General features: G+C 35.9%; 1 protein-coding gene across 1 annotated transcript in view; it reads right to left on the bottom strand.

Annotated features, from left to right (window-relative positions):
- ZNF451 (zinc finger protein 451) overlaps positions 1 to 25,794 on the bottom strand; it is an 80,177-nt gene that overhangs the window by 17,534 nt on the left and 36,849 nt on the right. Inside the window, exons 8-13 of the mRNA XM_024576582.4 lie at positions 19,498 to 19,651; positions 18,910 to 19,057; positions 13,902 to 15,508; positions 11,188 to 11,328; positions 10,060 to 10,190; positions 8,952 to 9,138 (exon numbers count right to left, since the gene is read on the bottom strand). Of these exons, the coding sequence (XP_024432350.2) occupies positions 8,952 to 9,138; positions 10,060 to 10,190; positions 11,188 to 11,328; positions 13,902 to 15,508; positions 18,910 to 19,057; positions 19,498 to 19,651 (2,368 nt within the window). The remainder of the gene's footprint in view (positions 1 to 8,951; positions 9,139 to 10,059; positions 10,191 to 11,187; positions 11,329 to 13,901; positions 15,509 to 18,909; positions 19,058 to 19,497; positions 19,652 to 25,794) is intronic.

Here is a 25,794-nt window from a genome sequence, read left to right as displayed (position 1 = left end):
GTACTTTGCACAGAATTACAACATAAACATTTTGGGGGTGGTGTCCAAAGCAACCACCTATAATTTTATTATCAGGCTGAGGAAACAACAGGGAGGTAAACTTTTAGAATAAATTCAACCATTATTTCATATGATGCCTATTCCACAGAACTTTCTGCTGCTTCAGTCATCCGTACTTTCACAGCATGGGTGGACTTTTACGCTCAGTTTTTAAGAAGGCTTTAAAAATCTGTGTAATTGTTATGTTTCTATAGATGCTAACTATGCTTAATGCCTACACCCCACACATTCCCAAAAACACAAACAAAATAGATACAAAAATGTCCTAGGCCCATAAACCAGACAGTCCAAGGAGAGTGTTCAGATTCAAAAAATTATCTTGAAGCACAGTGAAATGCATCAACTTGAATTCACTAATACATAACAGCTTAGGCTCAAGTTCATCCTTGTATTACCTAAGAAAATATCCTAGATAGTACTTTGCATAAAACCATAATGAGGATGTTTAATTTAAGAACTAGAAATTATTGAATATATAAAACTGTCTTTAAAATCTTAGCTTCTGGTCAAGATGGCAATGTAGGTAGACATGTCTTGTCTCTTCACACAACCACATCAAAATTATAACTAAAGTACAGAACATCACTCAGGAATGCCAGAAATCGAGCTGAATGGAAGTCTGACAACTACGGAATTGAAGAACCCACATCCATCCAGACGGTAGAAGGGGCGTGGAGGTAGAATGTGCTGGCTCCACACTCACATGGATAAAAATTCTGGAGGGATCTCAGGAGCAAGGAGTCTCAGACCCACACCAGGTCCCCCCAGTTCAGGATTCCAGCACCAGGAAGATTAAGTCCCCACAACTTCTGGCTGGGAAAACCAGCAGGGATTGAGTAGGTAGAGGAGGTTTCTGGAGCCCCAAGCAGTTCCTCTTGGGGAACCCACACACGGACTCACCTATTCAGACTCACTCCCTCTGAGCTGCAGCACCAGGGTGGCAGCTTGGAGGGCACCAGTGGAATACAGGGAGAGACTGAAGTGTCAGGCATCGGGGCAAGCAAAGGCCATTGTCCCTTTGCTAAGCCCTCCCCTCAGCAGAGCCAATAGGCTGATGCCACATCTGAGACTCCATCAATCTGGCTACCACTGTGTCACTCACCTTGGAGATACAAAAAGGCTCTACTCCATCCAACCTATGGACCCAACCAAGCTACTTTGCCATAAGAATGGCTCCACTTGGCTCTTAAATCCTATCAAACAAGCAACAGCTGGCTTCTGTGAGCCCTAGCAGCAGCCAGATTAGAGTCACAGCTTGGCTTCACCTGGGAATCTCCAAGCCCAGCACAAGTAGCAGCTATCAGAGATTGCTTTACAGCTCAGGCAGGGTGACCCAGGCAAAACACAGATTGGAGCTGACCTTGGCCTGCACCACTAGGGAAACCCCAGGGGCAACGGACCCAATGGACAGCTACAGACCGTGTTGGAGAATCACCACCCTGCCTCCCGCACAGCTGATCCTCCATGGAAGGCAGAGGGTGGTGGTCACAGCCAGTCCTTGAAGCTTGACTGGCCTGGGTAAATCCCTCCCATTGACCTGCCAACAGTAACCAAGGCTCAACTACAAGAGGAGGGTGTAGTCAGCCCACAAAAAGGGTACACCTTGAATACCCAGCTTGGGTGATAGGGGAGGGTGTGCCATTAGACTGTATAGGACAGTTACTATATTAGACCATATTACCAAGACACCAAGTCAAAGCAGCTCTACCTAATACATAGAAACAAACACAGGGAGGCTGCCAAAACGAGGAGACAAAGAAACATGGCCCAAATGAAAGAGCACATCAAAACTCCAGAGAAAGAGCTCAACGAAATGGCAATAATCAATATATCAGATGCAGAATTCAAAAGACTGGTTATAACGATGCTCAAGGAACTTAGTGAGGATCTCAAAAGCATAAAAAAGATCCAGACAGAAACGAAGGATAGACTAATTGAAACAAAGAACAATTTACAGGGAAACAACAGTAGGATGGATGAAGCTGAGGATCAAATCACTGATTTGGAACATAAATAAGCAAGAAGTAACTATGCAGAGCAACAAGAAGAAAAAAGAATCCAAAAGAATGAGGATGGTATAAGTAGCCTCTGGGACAACTGTCAGAGGTCTAACATTTACCTCATAGGGGTGTCAGAAGAGAAAGAGCAAGAAATTGGAAATCTGAAAAAATAGTGAAAGAAAACTTCCCTGATTTGGTGAAGGAGACAGACATGCAGATCCAGGAAGCACAGAGGGTCCCAATTATGATGGATGCAAAGAGGCCTGCTCCAAGACACATCATAATTAAAATGCCAAAGGTTAAAGATAAAGAGAGACTCTTAAAAGAGAAAAGTTAGTTACCAGAAAGGTGCCAGACAGGAGGGGGGATGGGAAGAATGGGTAAAGAAATGAGGGTAAACAAATAGGTAGTTCCAGAATAGCCATGGTGATGTACAGTACAGGAAATGGAGTAGCCAAAGAACTTACACGCCTGACCCATGGACATGAACAATGGTGTGGGGATTGCCCGAGGGCGTGGGGTTTGCTTTGTGGAGGGGGGCAAAGAGGGAAAATCAGGAAAAGTGTAATAGCATAATCAATAAAATATAATTAAAAAATAAAGATTAAATTAAAAATAAGATAAAGGTTAAAAAATCTTGTTGATTACATTTATCGAGATATTGATTTTCAGCTAAGCTACAAGATATGGTCCAGTTCTATTATATAAAAGGCTCATTAAAAGCACACAGAATTTTTTATATAAGCAATGGTCATCACCAATGAATAGTGAAAAACTGTAATTCAAATTCAATCAAGAAGTTTGGCTGAGGAGATGCAATAATCCAACAATTTGGAAAGTAAAACAAACAGAAAAAGCCTTAAAATGTATGGTCAGTGTATTCTAAACAAGAAGCATAGTCATTTAATCTTATGGAGGATGTATTATAAGCAGGGTAGCAACATCATACAGGGTAAATGAAAAATGGTGCTTGCATGGTTTCCATAACTGAGCATGTACTCATCACATGTAGATTGCAAATGGTACTTTAAAAAACTCTCTCTCATATTTGGTATCTTTACCAAACTGATTCTGCAAATGTTGTTAGAACGCAGTAGAGTAAGGATTCTTCAAGGATATGTTGAGAATTAATTCATCCTGGTTTCTCTCTATATCATAAAATCAGGTATTTGTATTAGTGACACTGATGAAGAGAAAAACACACGTGGTAACATATAGCTTATTTTAACCTTTCTGGACCTCTGCTTCATCATCTATAAAATGGGGTAATCTAACACACACTAACTCATAGGATTGCAAAGAGGATTAAATAACATGCGGAAGTTGTTCTTTAAACATCTCCAAATACTACAAATATCAAAAGCAGCTAGTCTGGTGGCTGGCACATAGTAAAGGTTAGTTCCCTTTCTCTTCTCTCAAACATCATTTGCCCAGGTCAGTGCGGCTCAGTTGGTTGGAGCGTTATCCTGTACCCTGGAAGTGCAGGTCCAATTCCCCGTCAGGGCACATGCCTAAGTTGCAGGTTTGGTCCTGTTGGGTCACATATGGGAGGCAACCAATCGAAGTTTTTCTCTCAGGTGTCGCTCCTTGATGCCACCCCTCTCTCTAAAAGCAATGAAAAAATGCCCTCCACTGAGGGTTACACATGAATAAAAAAAAAAATTTATGTGAAAAGTTGTATTTACATCTTTGAAACATGAGGCTTGAGTTAATGAACATATATTTGTGAATAAAATGTAAAAAGTCTATATGGCTGGCCTATTTCACTTAGCATAATATTCTCCAGTAAGCCAGCTGGTGAAACACAAATACCCTATGATCTCACCTGTAAGAGGTATCTAATGAACAAAATAAACTAATGAGCAAAATGGAACTGGAGGCATGGAAACAAGGAACAGACTGACAGTGACCAGAGGGGAGTTGGGAGGGGGACAATGGTGGAAAGAAAGAAAAAGGACTAGTTAAAGAGCATATATGAATGACCCATGGTCATGGACAACAGTGTGGGAATGGAGGGTGAGAGTGAAGGGTGGGAGTGGACAGAGGAGGGCAAAGGGGGAAAACTGGGACAACTTAATAGAATAACAATAAAAAAAATCTTTAAAAAAATTTCAGATCTCAAAAAAAAGAGTGAAAGGTCTAGAAGAAAAGCATCTTCCTGGCTTCTCTGATTAGGATTACCATTTTTAAAGGATCCATGTGTCTTGGTAAGTTTTAAGGAAGCGAGGGTAAGTGTGTTATAAAATAGAATTGATGTAGGATAAGGAGGCCAAGGGTGTCAACTAAGAGGTAAATATTTTTAAATATCTCTGGAAAGATATAAATATCTTCATACATCATAGCTCTAATAAAAAGATTGGTGCTAAAACCCTGATGCTTAGGAGGAGAGAGAATTTATAGGGCAAAAACCATGACACATTTAAATCTCAGAATTAGTATAAAGGCTCACCTTGCTACAAAGAATAACTGATCTACCTTTAACTAACCAAGTCAGAGATCTAAAAAAGTACCAGTAGTAAAGCTACTACACTTACCTACCTGTCCCCTTCCTGCCAAGCAAAAGAGTGACATGTTAGGGCCATCTATAGTGACACGTGACTGGACATCTATATATGAAACAGCAACTCTGAGTATCTCTATTTTCACTGTGACAATTACCTCCTGAAAAAACTTTCAATTAACTGAAAAATTAGCAAAAATTAAATTCTCAAAATGTAAAATATTATAAGATCACTGATTCTCATGACATTATTTAACAGATTCTCTGTTTATATAGGAAGCTCCAGTCTAACAAAATCACATTCCAGTCCTAATGAGGAAAATTTTCTGAAAAGTTAGAGAATAATAACAAGAGGTTCAAACTTCACTTGTCTATGCTATGATGATTTTTAAAGCCTCAAAAAAAATTGCCAGATTCCTTATAAAATAATGATAAATATGGGAGAGCTTCTATTTTACGTTACTTATATTATGAACTTTAGTCATATCCTAAAGATAAGAGTTGTATGGGTTGGTTGGTTGGTAACCAGGATTTGTAGCCTTGAGACCACAAATCCCCTGAAGCTATACAAGATACTGTGTATACATGTTCATTTTTAGGGAAAGAGGCAGAGAAAGCTTTGGTCAGATTCTCAAAAGGTCCACTGACTCCCCCCAGAAAACCAGTGCTTTAAGAAACTGTCCACTTGTCAAATCTGAAGATAGGAACACTAAGAAGCTAGATGAAAGAAGCTGTCCTGGCATTCTTGTGGTAATCCAAATTACCCTAACGGCCCAACAATGGTTATAGTATTTGTGGAGATTGAGACATTTTCTAAGTCCCAATACATATTAAATTCCATTCCTTAGCAGAAACTATTACTCTACTATTCACAAAGCCACTTGTTAGGAAATATGATGAAGTTATCCAAGAAGTGACTGCTGTCTGATTTTACTACAGTAGGACCCCCTTATCCATGGTTTCACTTTCTATGGTTTCAGTTACTCGTGGTCAACCATGGTCCAAAAATATTAAATGGGATATCCCAGAAATAAACAATTCTTAGGTTTTAAATTGTGCACTATTCCGAATACCGTGGTGAAATCTCATGCCAACCAGTTCCACTTCCACCCAGGCAGGACACAAATCACCCCTTTGTCCAGTGTCTATGCTGTATCGTTGACCCTTGAGCAATACTGGCTTGAACTGCACGGGTCAATTTCTAGGTGGATGCTTTCAACTGACCTGCATAAATCAAACTCATATTGTTCAAGGGTCAACTCTATGGTTGGGAATCTTATATATTCAGAGGGCAGACTGAAGTTACACACAAAGCACCCCTAACCCTGTGTTGTGCAAAGGTCAACTGCATGTTACTTGCCTGTTAGTCACTTAGTCTTAGTGTCTTGGTCATCAGATTAACTGTCATGGTATCCCACAATATTTGTGTTCAAGTACTCCTTATCTTAGTTAGTAATGGTCCCAAAGCTCAAGTAGCGATGGTGGCAATGTGGATATGCCAGAGGAGTCATAAAGTGCTTCCTTTAAGTGAAAAGGTGTGTATGTATGTATAGAAAAAAACATAGTATATAGGATTTGGTACTTACTATCTGCAGTTTCAGGCATCCACTGGCAGTCTTTGAATGTAACCCCCACAGAGCGGGGGAACTACTGTATAAAGTTCACTACCAGACAATTTGATGCCTTTAAGTCGGCCATGAAGAAAAAAATTTTGTCTTCAATCAGATAACTGAATCTGAACATACTACAATTCAGCATAATGTAACTTTTTTTTAATTTTAGAATTACAAAAGCATCTTTAAATCTAGATCTAAATAAAATACTATGACTTAAGGATTCTATAATTCTTTGGCCACTTACTATTAATAATTTTCATTTCTTTTAAAATGTAGTGGCCACAGCACATAAAAAGATGCTCAACATCAGTAATCATTAAGGACATACAACTTAAAACTACAATGAGATACCACTTCACACCCCTTGGAATGACTACTATCAAACGCTAACAAAAAACAGAAAATAACAAGTGTTAGCAAGTTTGTATGATGTTGGTGGGAATGTAAATAAAGTAGTACCATCCCTGAGGCAACCAGTGTGGCGGTTTCTCAAAAAATTGAAAATAGAATCCAGAAATTCCAATTCTAGGTGTATACTCAAAAGAACTGAAAGCAGGTTCTCAAAGAGATATTTGTACACCAATGCTCACAGCAACCTTGCTCATTTCACAGTAGCTAAAATACGGATATGATTCAAGTATCCATCGCTAATAAATGGGCAAGCAAATGGGGTATATGCATCAAATAGAATATTATTCAGCCTTAAAAAGGAAGGAAATCTGACATATGCTACAACATGAATGAAACCTGAGGACATTATGCTAAGCGAAATAAGCCAGTCACATAAAGACAAGTGCTGTATGACATCACTTAAGTGAAACACTAATAGTCAAAATAGACAGGAAGTACAGTGGCGGCTGCCAGGGGCTGGAGAGGGATTGGAGAGATAATGGGTACAGAGTTTGTTTTGCAAGATAAGAAGAGTCTGAGGATGGATGGTGGTGATGGCTGTACAACAATGTAAATGTGGTTAACACCACTAACCTATACACCTCAGAATGGTTAAGAAGGTAAATCTTAAGTTATGTGTATTTTACTACAATAAAAAAATTGAGGAAAAATAAACAAAAAATATAGTAGTTAGGAATCACACTTTCTTTTTACAGTATTAATAAAAATAGCTATTTATCAAGTACATACAGCACTTTATACATATCACTAATTCTTACAACCTTATAGATACGAAAAGTGAGACTCAGAAAAAGTGTGTAACTTGCCTGAAATCACACAGCTAGGAAGCAGCAAAGTTAGCATTCAAACCAAAGCCCATGCCATTCTTTATGTATTGCACGATCTCTGCATTTCACAAAAATAAGAATAAAGTACACATGTGCCCTCAAAGAACAGTAAGTTTGAAAGAGCACTGATTATGAAATGATTTTTTAAAAATCCCTACAGCCTAAGAGGCATTCAGAAGGGCACAATCAGCATATAATAATAACCCATATCTTACCTCCAATCCTAATATACCCATGCAGACCTACTCTACTGCAACTCTCATTCCAAATAAAGTAGAAATAAGGGCAAATTCATAACAGGTTTCACATTCTAAATTGCAAACGAAACACTCCCAAAAGCATCAGCAAAACAGAAGAAAAAAGTGGTTGGCCATGGTGGCAAAGGTAAAAATTTAAGTATTTTATAGGATATTAAATAAATGTTAAGGGAAAGAGGATGGCAAAAGAGTGGAAGAAAAAAGAGATTTTTTTAAAAAGCCAAAGGTTTCAAAAAACAAGCAGACAAAAACAAAAATTTACAGAATAGAAAGATAAAAGTCAATACTAAGGCATGACATAAATATGCAAAACAGAGTTGACTTTCTTTTAAAGAGCACAGTTGGGCTCCCATTAAGGACTCCTAAGTTTGTGGAAGTGAATTAATTTACTGTAATGAGTGATACAGTAAAATTCTTCTAAATGGGTTTTCAGTCAAAATGTGGCTCCAAATAAGTTGAAGAAAAAATAGCTACAAGGTGAGCTGAGTTGGAAAATTTAAAGGCATGTAATAAAAAAATGCCAAAAAGTCATCAGTTTTCATTGAGGTTTTTCATCAATACCTTTGAATGTTATTCATGGCTATAAATTTTAGGATATTTAAAAAGTATTTTATTCTCTTCTACTCACATTTATTTCAGAAATTGTGAGAAAAAAGAATCTCTGTGAGTCTCTAGAATTACATTCTTTTTTAAATACTGGTTAGTGAATTTGGACATTAGAACTGTTGCTTTGAACAATGTCAGAAAGGCAGGAAGGAGATTGTAAGTTCCAGGCATAGGACAGGAAGTACCTATCCCTTCCAAGAAACTCAAGATCTTTTAGGACTTCATTTTGTCACTGTCAACCTCTCAAATGGTCTTTTTCTTGGGAGGGGGCAGGTATTGACATACTATTATTTACTGCTTTCTAGATTCACCTGTAAGAACCTTGTTTTCTGAAAAATTAAAGATAAACTTGGAATTTCAGAAACAAAGTGAAGATCTGGATTCTTCACTTTGAAAAATCAAACTAACATTATTTCCTACCATGAATATGTTATATACATGAATATAGATTTTTCTCTGTTAGATCAAAAAGGTTCCGGAAAATTATGAGTTCATCCTATTCTAAAAAAACTAAAGAATGGAGGTGAGATAAGGGAAAAATAAATGAGAAGTGTGAGAGCATGATAGTTTAGTGAGCAGGCAACAGGTCACGAGCGGACAGCAGTTTATTGATCTGGCTCAGCAGTGAAGCCTCCTCCTCTTGGGCGGTTTGCACGGTGACTGCAGCGGCATACCTTTGGTGGTGTCAGATATGCTATTTAACAAGGCACACATCATATCTCCCTCTAGGTGGTGAGGGTTTAGTATATGTGCTGGCCTCTGAGTCTTCTTAAATTGATTCTCTAGCTCCAGAAAACCTTGATCTCCTGAGAGGATGGTGAAAGGAATTTGCTTGGGTAGTTGTTCATCTAGACGGCCAGCCTAAATTGGAACAAACAGCATATGTTGATGAAAATCAGCATCTGAGTTTCAAATCAAGTTACATCTATTTCAGAATGAACACAGGTAGGAAGGTATATTTAGCTGGTTTCCTAGTTCCTACCAACATAAAGATCTTCATGAATGAAATATACCACATTTAATCAAGTATAAAATACCATCAATTAAAAGATAAGCTATTTTGTGTGTCACTGAGAAAGAAACACAAAAAATAAAGCCAAAAGGAGTCCAACAGGAGGCCCTCATCCTAAACCTGATATACTATAAATCAATCACTGAGAAAAGGTAAGCAACCTAATTTGCACACTTAATCTTGGCACTGGATAGGTGAAAGAGGAAATCTCTTGTGATTTAAAACATAAGCATCACTCAACAAGTTTGCAGAGTGCATTCATGTTGTTAATTGTGACATGTAAACCCTCCAGCAGATAATTTGATTTAAACTTGGTCTCAGATTGGTTGTTTCTCTAAGGTGACTGGCAGAGACAGAAGCAAAGGCAAATCCTGTCTCACCAACAATGATTGTTAAGGGGACTCCCAATTTCAGAGATTTTAAAATGTGAAAGTGTCTTAGTACATCTCAAGCACAGTGTCATCTCTTGGTCATATATTCCATAAACAGTTGAGTTTGCTACGATAGCTAAGAGTCTGCTAGAAGTCAGGGATAAAGCAGTAAATATTTAAGCTCTGGGTCCCTGACCTCATAGTAGTCATAAACAGAACTGATGCAGAAAGTTTTATACAAAACTTTTTATACAAAAATTTTGTATACAAATTTTTTTGTATACAAAAATACAAAAAAAATGAGTGTTGCAGAATGGTCTACAATGTCATGATTAAAGTGGGGAAAAAATACAATGGGTCCTAGATTCACATCAGATTTTGAATAAAACGACGACTCACATGCATACATATGGCAAAATCAGCAGCATCTTTTCTTTTACTGCAACGAGGGTGAAGGAAGAAGCATCCAATTCTATTCAGGTAATTATAGATCTTACAGTTGAGCGGAGGCTTCCAATTGGTGTTTCCTCCTATTATTTTTAGAAAAGGCATAAATGATAATCAAACAGGAGAAAAAGAACACTAGATGCAACTGAAAATTTTACTGAGTAAAACACTAGAAAAAATTCTTCTAGAGAGAAAGTACCAGATTAGAATGCAGAAGAACTCAGTTCTAGTGTAGGTATCACCATCTTGTTGCTTTACAACGTTGGGAAAGTAGACCAACTTCCCTGAAACTGTCTATTCACCTGAAAACTCACAGGGATGTTAAGGAAAATCTAAAGTAATGTGTGAAAATTCTTTGAATGGTATCATCCTATATGAATATGAGCACTAGTAGTTTTTACAAATATGTCATGGCCGTGCAGTGGAGAGACATAACACGCAATCAGCAAAGCCAGACTTACTGAAAGGCTGGATTGGCTAACTTACCCAGGTCAGTATATTTCTATCTTAAAGTCCAATCCTCCTCTTTCTATATGACTTCCTATCAAACATGAAGTGTATTAGATGCTCATTACACTAAACTTCTATAAATCAAAGTCTTTCTCCAAGGTTTGGTCAATGCTTTGTAAACAGATTTAAATAAAGTCACACATTTTTGAGCAGTAACATAGTAACATAGTTGCCACAAGACCCAAGTTCAAAAGCTAATTCTGCTATTTATTAGTTTTAGACTTTGGGAAAAATAAACTTCTCAGCCTACTTCCTTACATTTTTAAATCAGTAAGCATGTATTAACACCAAGTATAGTACCTGGCACACTGTAGATATTAAATAAAGGCTTTTTCAATCTGTACCTATATACCCATGAACTTTGTGTCACCAAATAGAGCTAACATTTTCTACAGAGATACGCAAAGAGAAAAATATTCTAGCAGAGTAACTATAATGCAAAATGACAACATTCCAATTACATTTCTATGTTCTATTCAGGAAGGTGCAAGAGGCATCCTTTAAAGTGAACCATATTCTAAGAAGAAAACAAAGAGTGGGGGTCTCAAATGTTTTCATTATTAACCATACCTTGAAAGCCCCAAATAAATGTTCCTTGGTTAAGATGCCCTGGTAGATGACCAAAGAAGTTTGACCAGTTATCAAAATCTACAAAGACTATATGAGTCATGGTTCGCAGGTAATCCAAATCTGGAAGCTCAACAACTTCATCTAAGAAAAGAGAAACATTAACATGGATTCGGTAAGAATTAGCTAAAAAAAAAATTTTAATTTCTCAAGTTTAAAAGATCAGAGAACTAATATGCAAAACATTAATCTTGTATACTATTTCTATCTAAACCTTTTTGTAAGGTCCAAACCTATACACGATACAGTACATTTAAATCAGATAGAAATGTTCTCAAATTTTCAGAAATATGATTATATATCCTTTCTAAAAGTATAGGTCATTGTTCCTATATTTTTCAAAATATCACTTATAAAAGGAATTTTTTAAAATTAACATATTAGAACAAGTTTTTTTAAAATAACTATTTGGGTTTTTTTTTTTTTTAAGATTTTACTTATTTATTTTTAGAGAGGGGAAGGGAAGGAGAAAAGGGAGGGAGAGAAATATCAATGTGTGGTTGCCTCTCACACACCCACTACTGGGGATCTGGCCTGCAACCCAGGCATGGGCCCTGACTGGGAATCGAACCAGCAACCCTTTGGTTTACAGGCCCATGCTCAATCCACTGACCTACACCAGCCAGGTCTAGAAGAACAAGTTTTAAGGCTAACCAAAATCCTGCACCATCATCCATCAAAATAAAATTTCAAGGTTACCTGCTCAGAACGTTCTCCCCACCAGAACTTTGTGTGCTTTTCTTAATCTACACTAATTTATTAGTAGCCCTCTAGCTCTGTGATTAAACACCTTATAGAGTGGAAATGAGATAACCTATAACCCTGCTACCATAAAGTGATGCATAATAGGTTCTGGTGGCACTTCAGTACCTTCACCACAAACACATCTTTCTTGGTTCTCTCAGGTTCTTCCATCTTCCACAATTCTCCAACTCTCATTCTTCCTCCCCTTCCCTTCTTTCATACTTTTCTACCTTGACAAAGTCTTAAAGTTTCTAGTGGTAGCAATATAAGCCTTGAAATGTGAAATTATTTTTAGAATATCTTCTGTTCTACCTAATAGAGACTCCTTCAAATATACTACTGCATGCCTTCCCACTTCTAAGTCACCCATCATCTGATATATTTTCTTTAAATTCTCATTAATTGTAAATTTAGATGGTACAATCATCTTCTGTTAAATATAGACCATCCCAAATTCCTAAAAAGTAATCAGGCTCTGGCTGTGTGGCTCAGTGGATTGAGCACTGGCCTGTGAACCAACAAGTGGCTGTTTCAATTCTCCATCAGGGCACGTGCCTGGGTTGCAGGCCAGATCCCCAGCTTGTGGCTTGCAAGAGGCAACCAATCAATGATTGATGTTTCTCTCCCTCTTTCTCCCTCCTGTCCTCTCTCTCTAATAATAAGTAAATAAATAAAATCTTTTTTAAAAAAGTAATCAGAAGAGCAATAGAAAAAAAGCATAAGAAAATAAAATGGGGTGCCCTGATTTACTTTTTAGAGTAGAGTTAAATAGTCTGTGGTATAGCAGTTAATAATTTCTTAAATAAAATATGCCATGAATAAAGGTGATGCTGAGATTTACATGTGATAGAGAGCAAGCTTGTAAAAACTCAGTATTCCATAAAAATATTTCATTAGCCAAAATTTCACCTATCCTCATTGTCTCCACTCTACATGGTAAAACTTATCAAAAGTTAATAATTACAGTGAAGGGATTAAGCAAAGAAAAAAAAAAAACCCTCATAGACAGAGAGAACAGTATGGTGATTACCAGAAGGAAAGTAGGATGGGGGACACTGATGAGGGTAAAGGGGGAATAAATGGTGATGGAAGGAGACTTGACTTGGGGAGGTGAACACAGAGTGCAATATACAGATGATGTGTTACAAAATTGTACACCTGAAACCTATATAGTTTTATTAACCAATGTCACCCCAATAAATTCAATAAAATTTTTAAAAAGGATATATACTTATGTTATGCTCTAAACAAATTATACTTCCAAACAAAATAAAAACATTGCACTCTTCTAAACTTACTAAATCTTACCATATGTGAGAAGAAAATTCCAAAGTAAGTACAAATGAGAGGATCCTTAACTCATTTCTCTTCCTGGTTTCTTGCTACCACTTGTAATTCTACTTCTAATTCCAAAAAGCTTTGCTTAGAAGAAAATCATAACAAAAATATACAAATCCTAGAGTGACCTTGAAGATTTCTCATACTTATAGAATAAGGCCAAAATAGTAACAAAAAGAACTCTACTTGATTTATCATCTTTTGAATGAACCAAAATCTAAATAATATGTCCAGGATACCTTTCAAATCTTAATTTTCAAAACACTGTAAATTTCCTTCATCTCACAAAATTCCCATGCCTTTTACAAAAAAGAAAATGTTATCTAAAATACATACTATTTAAAGCCAACATATACACTTTGTCCCCTTCCATTTAGAAAATGGCTGGCTGAATGCAGTAGGAATAGGAATCCCTACAAAGCATGTGCTATAGTAACTAACTAATAAATCATTCTATCATATTTTTTTGCTTCAAATCTGAATCATTAGCTTTCACAAAAGCGATGGCTATAATACATACAAGTTTCTATGTTAACAGAGAAATCTGCACGGACATTAGAGTTGTAAAGCCATACCTATATTCTGACAACTGAGGTCATTCTCAGCTCCTTTCTCCATGTCTGAACTTTTGGGATAGCTTACTGCTTGTTTCGGTTTCTTCTCTGTACGTGAGCCACTGGCAGCAAACTTGTACGGGCTTGTTTTTTCAAATCCAAAGTGAGCCACACTGGGTTTCTGTAAAAAGCAATGTTTTGTATGGAAGTGCTGCTGAGCACTCTCGGGATCATAAAATGTTTTGGTGCAGGTGCCACACTTGATTACATATTGCTGCTGCTCCTCCTCACTCTTTTCTTCACCGTGCACTTGATGGATATGAGTGTTCATGTCGGCTACATTCTGTGCTGTTGCTGAACACAAACTGCAGCGAAACCACAATTTGCCTTTATCCAGCATGATCTGGAGACATCTACTATAATCTTCCTTTCTGTTGACTTTACAGACGTAACTCTCACGGCAGCCACAGGTTAACAGGTTACTGGTCTCTAGTACTGGAAAATCATTCTCAGTTTTAATTGAAGCTTCGGTTTTTTCTGACACAAACACATAATCTATGCTGTGGTGCTCCTTATAATGACTCAAAAATGCTTCTTCCACATTAAAGGTAAGATCACAAAGCCCACAAAAGTACTTAATCCTTATCTCATTGTTATGCTCATCTTGGCAATGTCGGTATAGTGTTTCTACCTTGTGAAAAGTCTTTTTGCAATGGGCACAGCTGTATCTATGAAATTGGTGACTTGCTAAAGACATGCAGTGCTGTTTTACACATTCTTGGGAATCAAACATATCTTCACAGATTCGGCACTGCCATTTGCCCCTTGGAGGACTGTTTGCTGGTGAATGATCAATAATAGTAATAGTTGAAGGAGGATTCTTAGCAGTCAAATTATTCCCCAGTGCAGTAGAGGATGATGGCACAGTTTCACTTTCTACCTCATCCATCTCATAAAAATACCTGTGACCACTATGAAATTCAGTCACATGTGTCATGATACTCTCTTTCCTCGTTAACTCCTTTTTGCACGTTCGACACCAGAAGAGAAAGTTATTTAAATGTGCCCCTCCATGAATCCGGCTCATATGTAAACGGATGACCCCTGAATCTTCACACACCTTTCCACAAACCACACACTTATAACACATTGTATTTGCTGAGAAAACATGCTTTTCCACTAAATCTTCACTTGGGAATCGTTGATGGCATTCACAAAACCAGGTTTTAGCAACTGACTTTTCTTTCTGGACACAAAACATACCTTCATGGCTTTTATCTTCTAAATTCATCTTCTTCTTTGGAATGGTATTGCAATCTTGTGAGCTAGATTCTTGAAGAGACATAGTTCTTTTAAGTGACGAAAATTTTGATTGATCTAGCAATAGATTCAAGTCAGAAGGAGGTTTGTTCCCTTCACTACTGTAGCAATAAAGTAAGACTGACTCTTCCATTGAGTTAATAACTCGAACTTTGTGTCCTAAATTCTGCTTGTGGTTTCGGGTACTGGTTTCATCCAGAAAGACTTGGTTGCAATTTGGACAATAACCTCTTAATATGAATTTCTCTGCAACCTGGGCAATGCTTTTCTCAGCTACAGCTACAGGACCAGCATTCCGACAACGAACTCTAAAGTGGACAAGAAAATAAGCTCTTTCATAAGTATTTTCTAAATACGGTATCCCTGCTTTTATTGCAGAAATTATAAAATAAACAATGTACACACATAAGCACTAAGAGATATTTTCAATAAAGATGAAAGTTATATAATATACTATCATCTCAAGGTATATTTTGTCTCTATCCTACATACAAAAGGGTAAAACTAGAATCAAAAGATCAAAAAAAAATTTCAGAAAAACTTTAGACAACTAAAAATGATATCAAGTGCACTGATACAGGACCTTGTCAGACAAGCAAATTATTAACTTCTCTATGATAATTAAACTGTGTGGAGGAATACTATGGTAAGATTCTCAATAACCTGTTACCTATTTCTTAAGAACTGATTTACTTTATTTTTAGAATTACATCATGTGCATTTATACTAAATGCATTTATACAGTTGCTTTTATACTAAAAAATCAGCCTTAATTAAAAGACCACACACTATTCCAAAAATTAACTCAAATCAGATTCTTTAGGAAAAGGAAAAATGGAACTTTACTTCAACTGTCTTCCTTTCACTATTTAACTCCAAAGAGAACAGACCTCCTACCATCCCATCTATTTAATATATTTTACAAGTGGGAAATTATATAAAGTATGATCTTTAGTTATAGTGGAATTAAATCGGAAACAAGAAATAGTAATAAAAATCTCAAAATATTTGGAAACTAGATCCCTAAATCTTTAGTGATTAAATGACACATTTCTAGTAAATCTATGGGTCAGAGAAAATATCAAAAGAGAAAAGGTAAAATATTTTTAACTTGATGAAAATAAAAACTGATAAAAATCTGAGGGATGCAGACTTTAACTTTAAATGTTTATATAGAAAAAGAAGGTCCAAAGTCAATGTAAACTTCTACCTTAAGAAGCTAGTAAAAGATAAGCAAATTAAACCTAAAGTTTAAAGAACCAAAATCAACAAAGTAAAAAATGGGCAAACAACAGAGAATCAATCATCAGTGAAATCAAATGTTGGTTGTTTAAAGATCAACAAAAAATTTTTAAGAGACAGATTACAGGAATACATGTAAAAACTTTTAAAAACTTTTAAAAACTTTCTAAAACAGTGAAGTAAATAAAAAAATAAATTCCTGAATCAAGAATAAGCAAAGGTTTCTCAGACACGACAGTGAAAGCAAAGCCAAAAAGGAAAAAAAAATCAATAAATTACACTTAATTAGATCAAAAACTTATGCTCAACAAAAGACACAATTAATAATATGAATATGCACCAGATTGGGAAAGAATACAATCACAGTACATATACCTGACAAAAGATATAATATATAAAGAACCCCAACTCCATATCTAATTTTTAAAGGAGGCAAAAGACTAGAACAGACACTTCACAAAGATAGCCCATAAGTAAATGAAAAAGTGCCCAACATCATTGTTCATCAGGGAAATGCAGATTAAAACCATAATGAGATACTCAAAATAACTAAAGTGAAAAAGATTGGTATAGCAAACCTTGGCAAAGATGTAGAGCAACTGGAATTTTCCCACCTTGCTGCTAGAAACACACACTAGTACAACTTTGAAAAACTGTTTAGTAGTTTATAAAACTAAATACACAACTACTCTTTGACCCATCAATTCCACTCCTAGATATTCATCCAAGAGAAATGAAACATATATCCATAAAAAAACGTGTACATAGGGTGGGGTTGGGTAGAATTGGGGAAAGGGATAAAAAGCAGGAACTGTTAACAGCATAAACGATTAAAAAAAAGAAAAAAGAAAAAAATTTGTAAAAAATATACATAGCAGTTTTATTCACAATAGCTAAAAACTCAGTAACCCACATGAAAATAAACAAATTGTGCTGTATTCATAAAATAAAATACTTCTCACCAGTAAAAAGCAACAATGCACTAAACAATATGGATCAATCTCACAGATACTGTAACAAACACAAAAAAATACATACAATACTATATAATTGCATTTACATAACATTCAAAAGGAGAAAAAAACCAATGTAAGGTGTAAGAAATATTAGAACAAAGACTGCCTGGGAATGAGAGGGTGGAAAAAGATTGGGAAGGGACACAATGGAATTTTCCACAGAGAGGTAACATATTATAATAAAAGTATGGGTTAAATAGATGTATCCATTTGTCAAAATCGTGAAAGTTAACATTTGTACACTTCAGCAAATTTAAATTCTATCTCAAAAACAAAGAATTTTAAAATTTAAGGGGTATAAATAAAACAAGATGTATAAATACAACAAGAATGGCAGTATTGATTATTACTGAAGCTGGGTGATGGGAAAATGGAGATTCATTATACTAGCCTATTCATTTCATACAGTTAAAAATTTCCATAATAAAAAATTAATAGAAATAAAAGCAGAGCCATGATTTGAACTCAAAAAATATAAGTCAGAACCAGGACCTGTTCACCTCAGTAATTATACTGAGTATACACAGAGTAATTACACTCTGCAGTTTTATCGATATATTTTACTTGAAGGGTTATGAAAACAATTGTTCTGTTTAAACAAATTTAATTGTAGATAAACTTTTAATGCATTTTAAAGGAATAACAGAAAAAAGGAGACCTAAGAGACAAAGCATCTAAACACAAAGTACAGACTATGTTTGAATCAGGATTCCAAAAACCAAATGTAAAATATTTCAAGAGATAATCTGGGAAATTTGATAATTAACTAGGTATTTGATGACATTTAAAAACTATTAATTTTTTAAGGTATGATAATGCTATTATTTTTTTTAAAGAACAGTCCTCATCATTTATGTATACATATGGAAATATTTACAGATAAAATGACATGATTTGCTTCAAAAATTGGCAAAGGGTGAGAATATAAATAAAACACCACTGCCATGTGTTGATTACTACTAAAGCTGCGTGAAAGGTACATAGGGGTTTATTATACTTTTTTCCCTTTATATATTGCTGGTAATTTCCACTGTAAAGACAAAAAATTCATACTGAAATCTTCTTGATTATTTGATAAATTTGGCCTTTCACTGAAATTTAATCTTTCACATGTATATGATATGTTCCATTCTGGTTGATCTAAAGCCAAGGCTCTATTTTAACCCTCTCCTTCCCCACACAAACACTCACAGACCACACAGAGAAAAATTACATACAGAACTTAGAACTATTAGCTTGTTTTCCATTCATAGCAATATCCACATATCTACTCATTCAACACCTCTAATTTCTCTCATTATGCTAATTTGGTTAATTTACATCCAGGTAAATGTACATTCTCAGTTTAAAAGGAGAGAAACATGGAATAGAACAGCATTTGTTGAATCCCACCAGTGAAGAGCTTATTAGGCAGGATTCCCTTACTGCCCAAGGACTAGACCGGTACAAACCTGAAATGGGCAGTGAGCTCCATGTGGGAACGCAGTGTCTGGTGGCAGGCCACACACTTAACTTGAAATGGAACATCTTTGCACAGAGAAATCAAAAGTTTCTTGGCAAAAGATGGAAATGATATTGGATATGGTATTCCCTTGCCATCTGAAAGACAAAATAAATCGTAACTTGCAACAATTGGAGAGTGACCAACATTCCCTCCCTTTTGCCTTCCTCAACATCAGTTGGACTAAGTAGAAGATAGTTATTCATGTAATACAAGTCTAAAGTCATTTCCTAGCCTTAGGCACAAAGTATACCGAAAAACTCTCAACTTCCCAAATATCATGGATATTTAAAAACATTATTCTGAATGGATGTTTTCTTCCCAAGTTTATCTTCATTCTTCAAAATAAGTAAGCCTGATTCTTAGGTACAGATAAATACTGAGAATCTTTTTTTGAAAAAAAATTTAAAATCTTTCACTTTCTGGTTTTCACACTAAAGTGAGGAATAAGTAACCTCAAAAATTATCTCAGAAGTATGGTAAATCTGCAAAAATTAAAGCAGTTTAATACTTTTCAGATAACAGAGTGTGAACATACCACCTAGTTTAAAACGCTGATGGAAATGATTTTTTCCAGACATATGCTTCAAACACTCATCCTTGCTGCTAAAAAGAAGGAAGCAATTTGGACACGCAAAACACTGAATAATCTGAGGAAGAAGGTTGTTTTTATGTCCATCATCTGCAGCTTCCTAAAACATAAAGCAAAGCCGAATTATAGACAACTAAAATCAATCAGTATTCAACTTCTTAAAATCAACTTTCAAAATATTTATTATTTGGAATATTCTCTATTAGTTGGAGCTTTTTTTTATCATAAAGGAGGTTCCATACGTAAAATATTTAATTTTTCCTTAAGTACAAATTATAACCACCCTTCTGTGACAATAAATGTACAAAAGTGTATTTGCTCTACTTTCCTCTTCTACATATATATATATACATGTAATGTTATATAGATGTATAAATGTTTTCATATCAAGTATTTTTTTGAATGTTTTGCTTTGTTCACTTTACTATGCAATACAACCTATGTTTACAAATGTGTATTTATCCATAAATTGCTCCATGCTTAATAATTTACACATATATAAATAAACATACAAGGGGAATTCCCAATGTTTTATCAAATATTTTCAACTTACAGACTTTTCTGCCTCTTAGTTTTCCAATTCTACAATACCTAATGGAAATCCCTAAAAATCAACTGGGATAGCTTTAATTCATTCTTCTTAATGGTTGCCAATTACTCCATGCTGTGGATCTGCTATGATTTAGTCAAGTATTCATTTTCAGGACTTTTTTTTGCTGCTGTAAACAACGATATTGTAAACATACTTGAATATATATCCTTATTTATAGGTGCTTTTCTCTCATTATCAGGAATGGTCCTATTGGGTTAAAAGGTGTAGTATTTGAGTATTAAAAGACATCGTAAGCTTACTTTTCAAAATGGCTCTACCAATTCACCTATCTCCTACCCTGGCAGCAATAGCTATTATTTTTGCAGTGTGGCAGATGTTGTGATACTCACTGCTACTTTAATTGCATTTCCTGTCTACTAGTGAGTGTGAGTATTTACTCACACAATCCTGTGGAGATTGCTTATTCACCTTCTTTAGCCTCATATTTCACTGTTTTTATTTTCTCTCCTACTGATCAACTTTATTATTGAAACTCTTTGTCTCATCCTCTATTTTGCAAATACTTTCAAATATCTGTTTATTAATTTTGCATATGCTCACTTTAAAATTTTGATGTAGTGAAACAGGTAAGTCTTTTTTAGAATCTAAGTTTCCAAACTTGGTAAGAGCCTCCTTTACCCCCAAACTGGAAATATTGTTAAGTGTGCACTTCTGTATAAATATAATTTCACTTCCTGTTAATAGTCTTTAGAATAACAACCTTAAAGGTTGTATTGTGTCTTTTTAAATTTACTATCTTAAATTTACATTAGGGATATCAAAATAGTTTGCGTAGTCCTACGAAATGCAACAAGAGGGGGAAGAGCAAATTTACATTTATATTGAGCACGTGTCAAGCACCATATTAGGATTCCAGATGTGCTTTTTCATTTAATCCTTATAATAACCCCATGAATTGCTATTTTCATCATTTACAAATAAGAAACTGAAAATTAGATAAGTTAACAAAATTACCAATCCCCCCAACCAAGGTAAAACCTTAGAAGAGACAGAGCTACCATTCAAACACAGCTTTATATCTTTGGTTATAAATTCTATGCTCTTTCCATTATTCCCCATCCTGTTTTAATTGGGTGGCTACCACACAAAAGATCACACCATGAAGATATTTTGCATTTCATTAGAAGTTTCTAAATTATCAGGGCACTAAAGGCATTTATTAAGCACAAATTTATACAAATGTGTCATAATAAACAACACTAAACTAAGAAAATAAGATAATTTTTAGTTCAACTGTGAGTTTAAAATGTATTCAATATAATGTTTGTTTAAACAGTTTGCTTAACAGAACAAAAATATGGTTCTACATAAAATCTTATTGGAATATACCTATTATATAAGTATAGCATATTTGCAAATACTGTCTACATACTAGAGGAAGGAATAGGAAATAAAATGTCTGATTAAAGTACTCACTTTTTTTTTTACCATTATGTTTCTAGTTACATTAAAATAAAATACACCATAAAATTGTGTTTATATATTTAAAAAAGGAGAACAACAATAAGATACTACTTCATACCCATTAAGATGTCTATGTTCAAAGATAGATAATAAGAGTTGGCAAGGATGTAAAGAAATTAGAACTGCATACCTCACTGATGGGAAAATAAAATGTTATATGTGTTGTATAATAATTGGCGATTCTTCAAAAAAATTAAACATCATTACCCTATGACCCAATAACTTAACTCATCTGAGATGTAAATACCTATGTCCACACAAAGACTTGTATGCTTGTGTTCGCCAACTAGAACACAATGTGGCATACATGGAACATATCTGTACAATGGCGCATCACCTGGCAATAAAAAGGAATGAGGTACTGATACCTGCTACAGCATAGAGGAGCCTTAAAAATATGTTAAGTGAGAGAATGTTGTCACAAAAATGCCATATATTCTACGATTCCATTTATATGAAACGTCCAGAGAAGGTAAGAGCATGAAGACAGAAAGCAGGTTCCTGGTTTCCGAGGGCTAGGAATAATAGGCTATCAAGGGGAAGAATAACCTTTGATGACAGAAGGACCCTAGGAACAGAATGAGAAAGTGGTAGTACCTATTGACCCACAGGCGACTTAGAGGCACATTGAAACTTGCAGCATGTCTACCACCACCACAACCAAAAAGGGAGAAAAACAGGAAGCTATCTAGTGATATACCCATTGGATAACTTTAATGTCAAAAAAAAAAACCAAAACACTAGACACTTGTTACTGAAAGTGTGACCAGCAGCACTGACATCACTCAGAAGCCTGTTAGAAACCCTGAATCTGAGGCCCCACCTCAGATCTACTGAGTCAGAATCTGCATTTTAACAAGTGATTCATGCCCACATTAAAGTTTGATTCTCAAATGATTTGTGAGCACATTAAAGTTTGAGAAGTACTAGTCTGGATGGAAGAAATTGGAAATAAAAGGAAAAGGGGAGGGAAGCAAGATAAACAATGCAAATTGTGGATAATTACACTCTCATTGAAGAATGCCATCTTTACAAAATGGAATTCATTGGTATACAATCTTCTAGCAACCTCTTCTGGCTGATTCAAGACAGGCAATTATAAGCTAATACATACTAGTTTTCTGTAGTGTCCTTGTGACACATTCCAAAGAATAAGAAGCACTTATTAGGACTTGCGGCCAGGATGGAAGTACAGGTGTATATACTTTGCCTCCTTGCACAACCAAAAGGAGGACAACAACAAATTTTAAAACAAAAAATAACCAGAACTGCCAGAAAGTCAAACTGTATGGAAGTCCAACAACCAAGGAGTTAAAGAAGAAACATTCATCCAGACGAACAGCCCGGGTGGAGAGGATGTGCCGCAAGGTGGTACCTGGTGGACCAGGTGGTCCCACATTTACATCAGATAAACCAGGAGAAATAACTGGGAAAGTGAGACAGACTGCGCAACCCAGGGTTCCAGCACGGGAAATAAAGTATCAAAAACTCTGGCCGTAAAAACCTGTGGGGGCTGCAGAAGCAGGAGAAACTCCCAGCCTCATAGGAGAGTTCACTGGAGAGACCCACAGGGTCCTAGAATGTACACAAACCCTCCCACCTGGGAATCAGCACCAGAAGGGCACAATTTGCTTGTGGGTAGTGGGGGAAGTGACTGAAAGCCGGCCAAAAGTGAAGCTAGCAGCATTGTTCCCTCTCAGGCCCCTTCCCCACATACAGCATCACAACACAACAATGTAGGTTGCCCTGCTCTGGTGAATACCTAAGGCTCTGCCCCTTACAATGTAACAGGCACTCCAAGACAAAAAAATATGGCCCAAATGAAAGAACAGATCAAAGCTCCAGAAATAGAACTAAGAGATGAAGAAATAGCCAACCTATCAGATGCACAGTTCAAAATACTGATAATCGGAATGGTCACAGAAATGGCTGAGTATGGACATAAAATAGAGGAAAAAGTGAAGGCTATGCAAAGCGAAATAAAGAAAAATATACAGAGAACCAACAATAAAGGGAAGGAAACTGGGACTCAAATCAATGATTTGGACCGGAAGGAAGAAATAAACATTCAACCACAACAGAAAGAAGGAAGAATTCAAAAAAATGAGGAGAGGCTTAGGAACCTCCAGGACTTTAAATGTTCCAACATCCAAGTCATAGGAGTACCAGAAGGAGAAGAGGAAGAGCCAGAAATTGAAAAATTATTTGAAAAAATAATGAAGGAGAACCCCTCAAATATGGCAAAGGAAATTGACTTCCAGGAAGTCCAGGAAGCTCGGAGGGTCCCAAAGAAGTTGGACCCAAGGAGGAACACACCAAGGCACATCATAATTATATTAGCCAAGATTAAAGATAAGGAAAGAATCTTAAAAGCAGCAAGAGAAAAGGAGAAGTTACCTACAAAGGAGTTTCCATAAGACTATCAGCTGATTTCTCAAAAGAAACCTTACAGGCAAGAAGGAGCTGGAAAGAAGTATTTGAAGTTCTAAAATGCAAGGATCAACAACCAAGATTACTGTATCCAGCAAAGCTATCATTTAGAATGAAAGGACAGATAAAGTATTTCCCAGATAAGGTCAAGTTCAAGGAGTTCATCACCACCAAGCCGTTATTACATGAAATGTTAAAGGGACTTATGTAAGAAAAAGAAGATGATCAAAAATATGAATATTAAAATGACAACAAACTCACAACTATCAACAACTGAACCTAAAAAAAACAAAAACAAACTAAGCAAACAACTAGAACAGGAACAGAATTACAGAAATGGAGATCACATGGATGGTTATCAGCAAGGACAGGAAGGGGGTAGAATGGGGGAAAAGGTACAGGGAATAAGAAGCATAATTGGTAGGTACAAAATAGACAGGGGGATATTAAGAATATTACAGGAAACGGAGAAGTCAAAGAACTTATATGTATGACCCATGGACATGAACTAAAGTGTGGGAATGCTGGTGAGAGGGGGGTGCAGGGCAGAGGGGAATAAAGGAGAGAAAAAAAATGGGACAACTATAACAGCATAATCAATGAAATATATATTTTTTAAAAAAAGAAAAGAAAAAAGAATCGAAAAATACTGAGGATAGTATAAGCAGCCTCCGGGACAACTTGAAGTGTTCCAGCACATTCCCATCATAGAGGTGCCAGGAAGAGAAGAGAAAGAGCAAGAAATTAGAAATCTATTTGAAAAAATAATGAGAGATAACTTCCCTAATTTGGTGAAGGAAATAGACATGTAAGTCTAGGAAGCACAGAGAGTCCCACACAAGATGGATGCAAAGAGGCCCACTCCAAGACACATCATAATTAAAATGTCAAAGGTTAAAGATAAAGAGAGAATCTTAAAAGCAACAAGAGAAAAGGAGAGAGTTACCTACAAAGGATTTCCCATAAGAATGTCAGCTGATTTCTCAAAAGAAACTTTGCAGGCTAGAAATTTTGGCAAGAAGTATTCAAAGTGATGAAAAGTAGGGACCTACAACCTAGATTACTCTATCCAGCAAAGCTATCATTTAGAATTGAAGGGCAGATAAAGTTCTTCCCAGACAAGTTGAAGTTAAAGGAGTTCATCATCTCCAAACCATTATTATATGAAATGTTAAAGGGACTTATTTAACAACAACGACAAAAAATCAAAAGTATAAACATTAAAATGGCAATAAATACAGAACTATCAATAACTGAATCTAAAAACAAACTAAGCAAATAAGCAGAACAGAAAGAGAATCATAGATATGGAGATCACTGGGAAGTTGGTCAGTGGGGAGGGGGTCTGAGGGAATGGAGGAGAAGGTGAAGGGATTAAGAAGTATCAATTGATAGTTACAGAATAGGCAGGGGGATGTTAAGAGCAATTACAGAAAATGAAGTTGCCAAAGAAGTTATATGCATGACCCATGGATATGAACGAAGGAGGAGGTCACCAAGAGGAAGCTGGGGGTGCTGGGTGAAGAGGGGAAAAGGGGGAAAAATTGGGACAACTGTAATAGCATAATCAATTTAAAAAATTTTAAATAAATCTAAAAAGAAGCATTTATTGAGAGCTATATCTAGTATCAAATATGGTAAATACTTCTTAAAGAGTTCTACATTTCATGGATTTTCATATACCAGGAATCAACTCATTGAGATGTTTCATCTCAAGAGTTCCTTGAGATGTTATA

This window comes from Desmodus rotundus, chromosome 11, assembly GCF_022682495.2.
Source record: "Desmodus rotundus isolate HL8 chromosome 11, HLdesRot8A.1, whole genome shotgun sequence".
NCBI classification, from domain to species: domain Eukaryota; kingdom Metazoa; phylum Chordata; class Mammalia; order Chiroptera; family Phyllostomidae; genus Desmodus; species Desmodus rotundus.
This window is presented reverse-complemented; position numbering and strand designations above follow the sequence as displayed.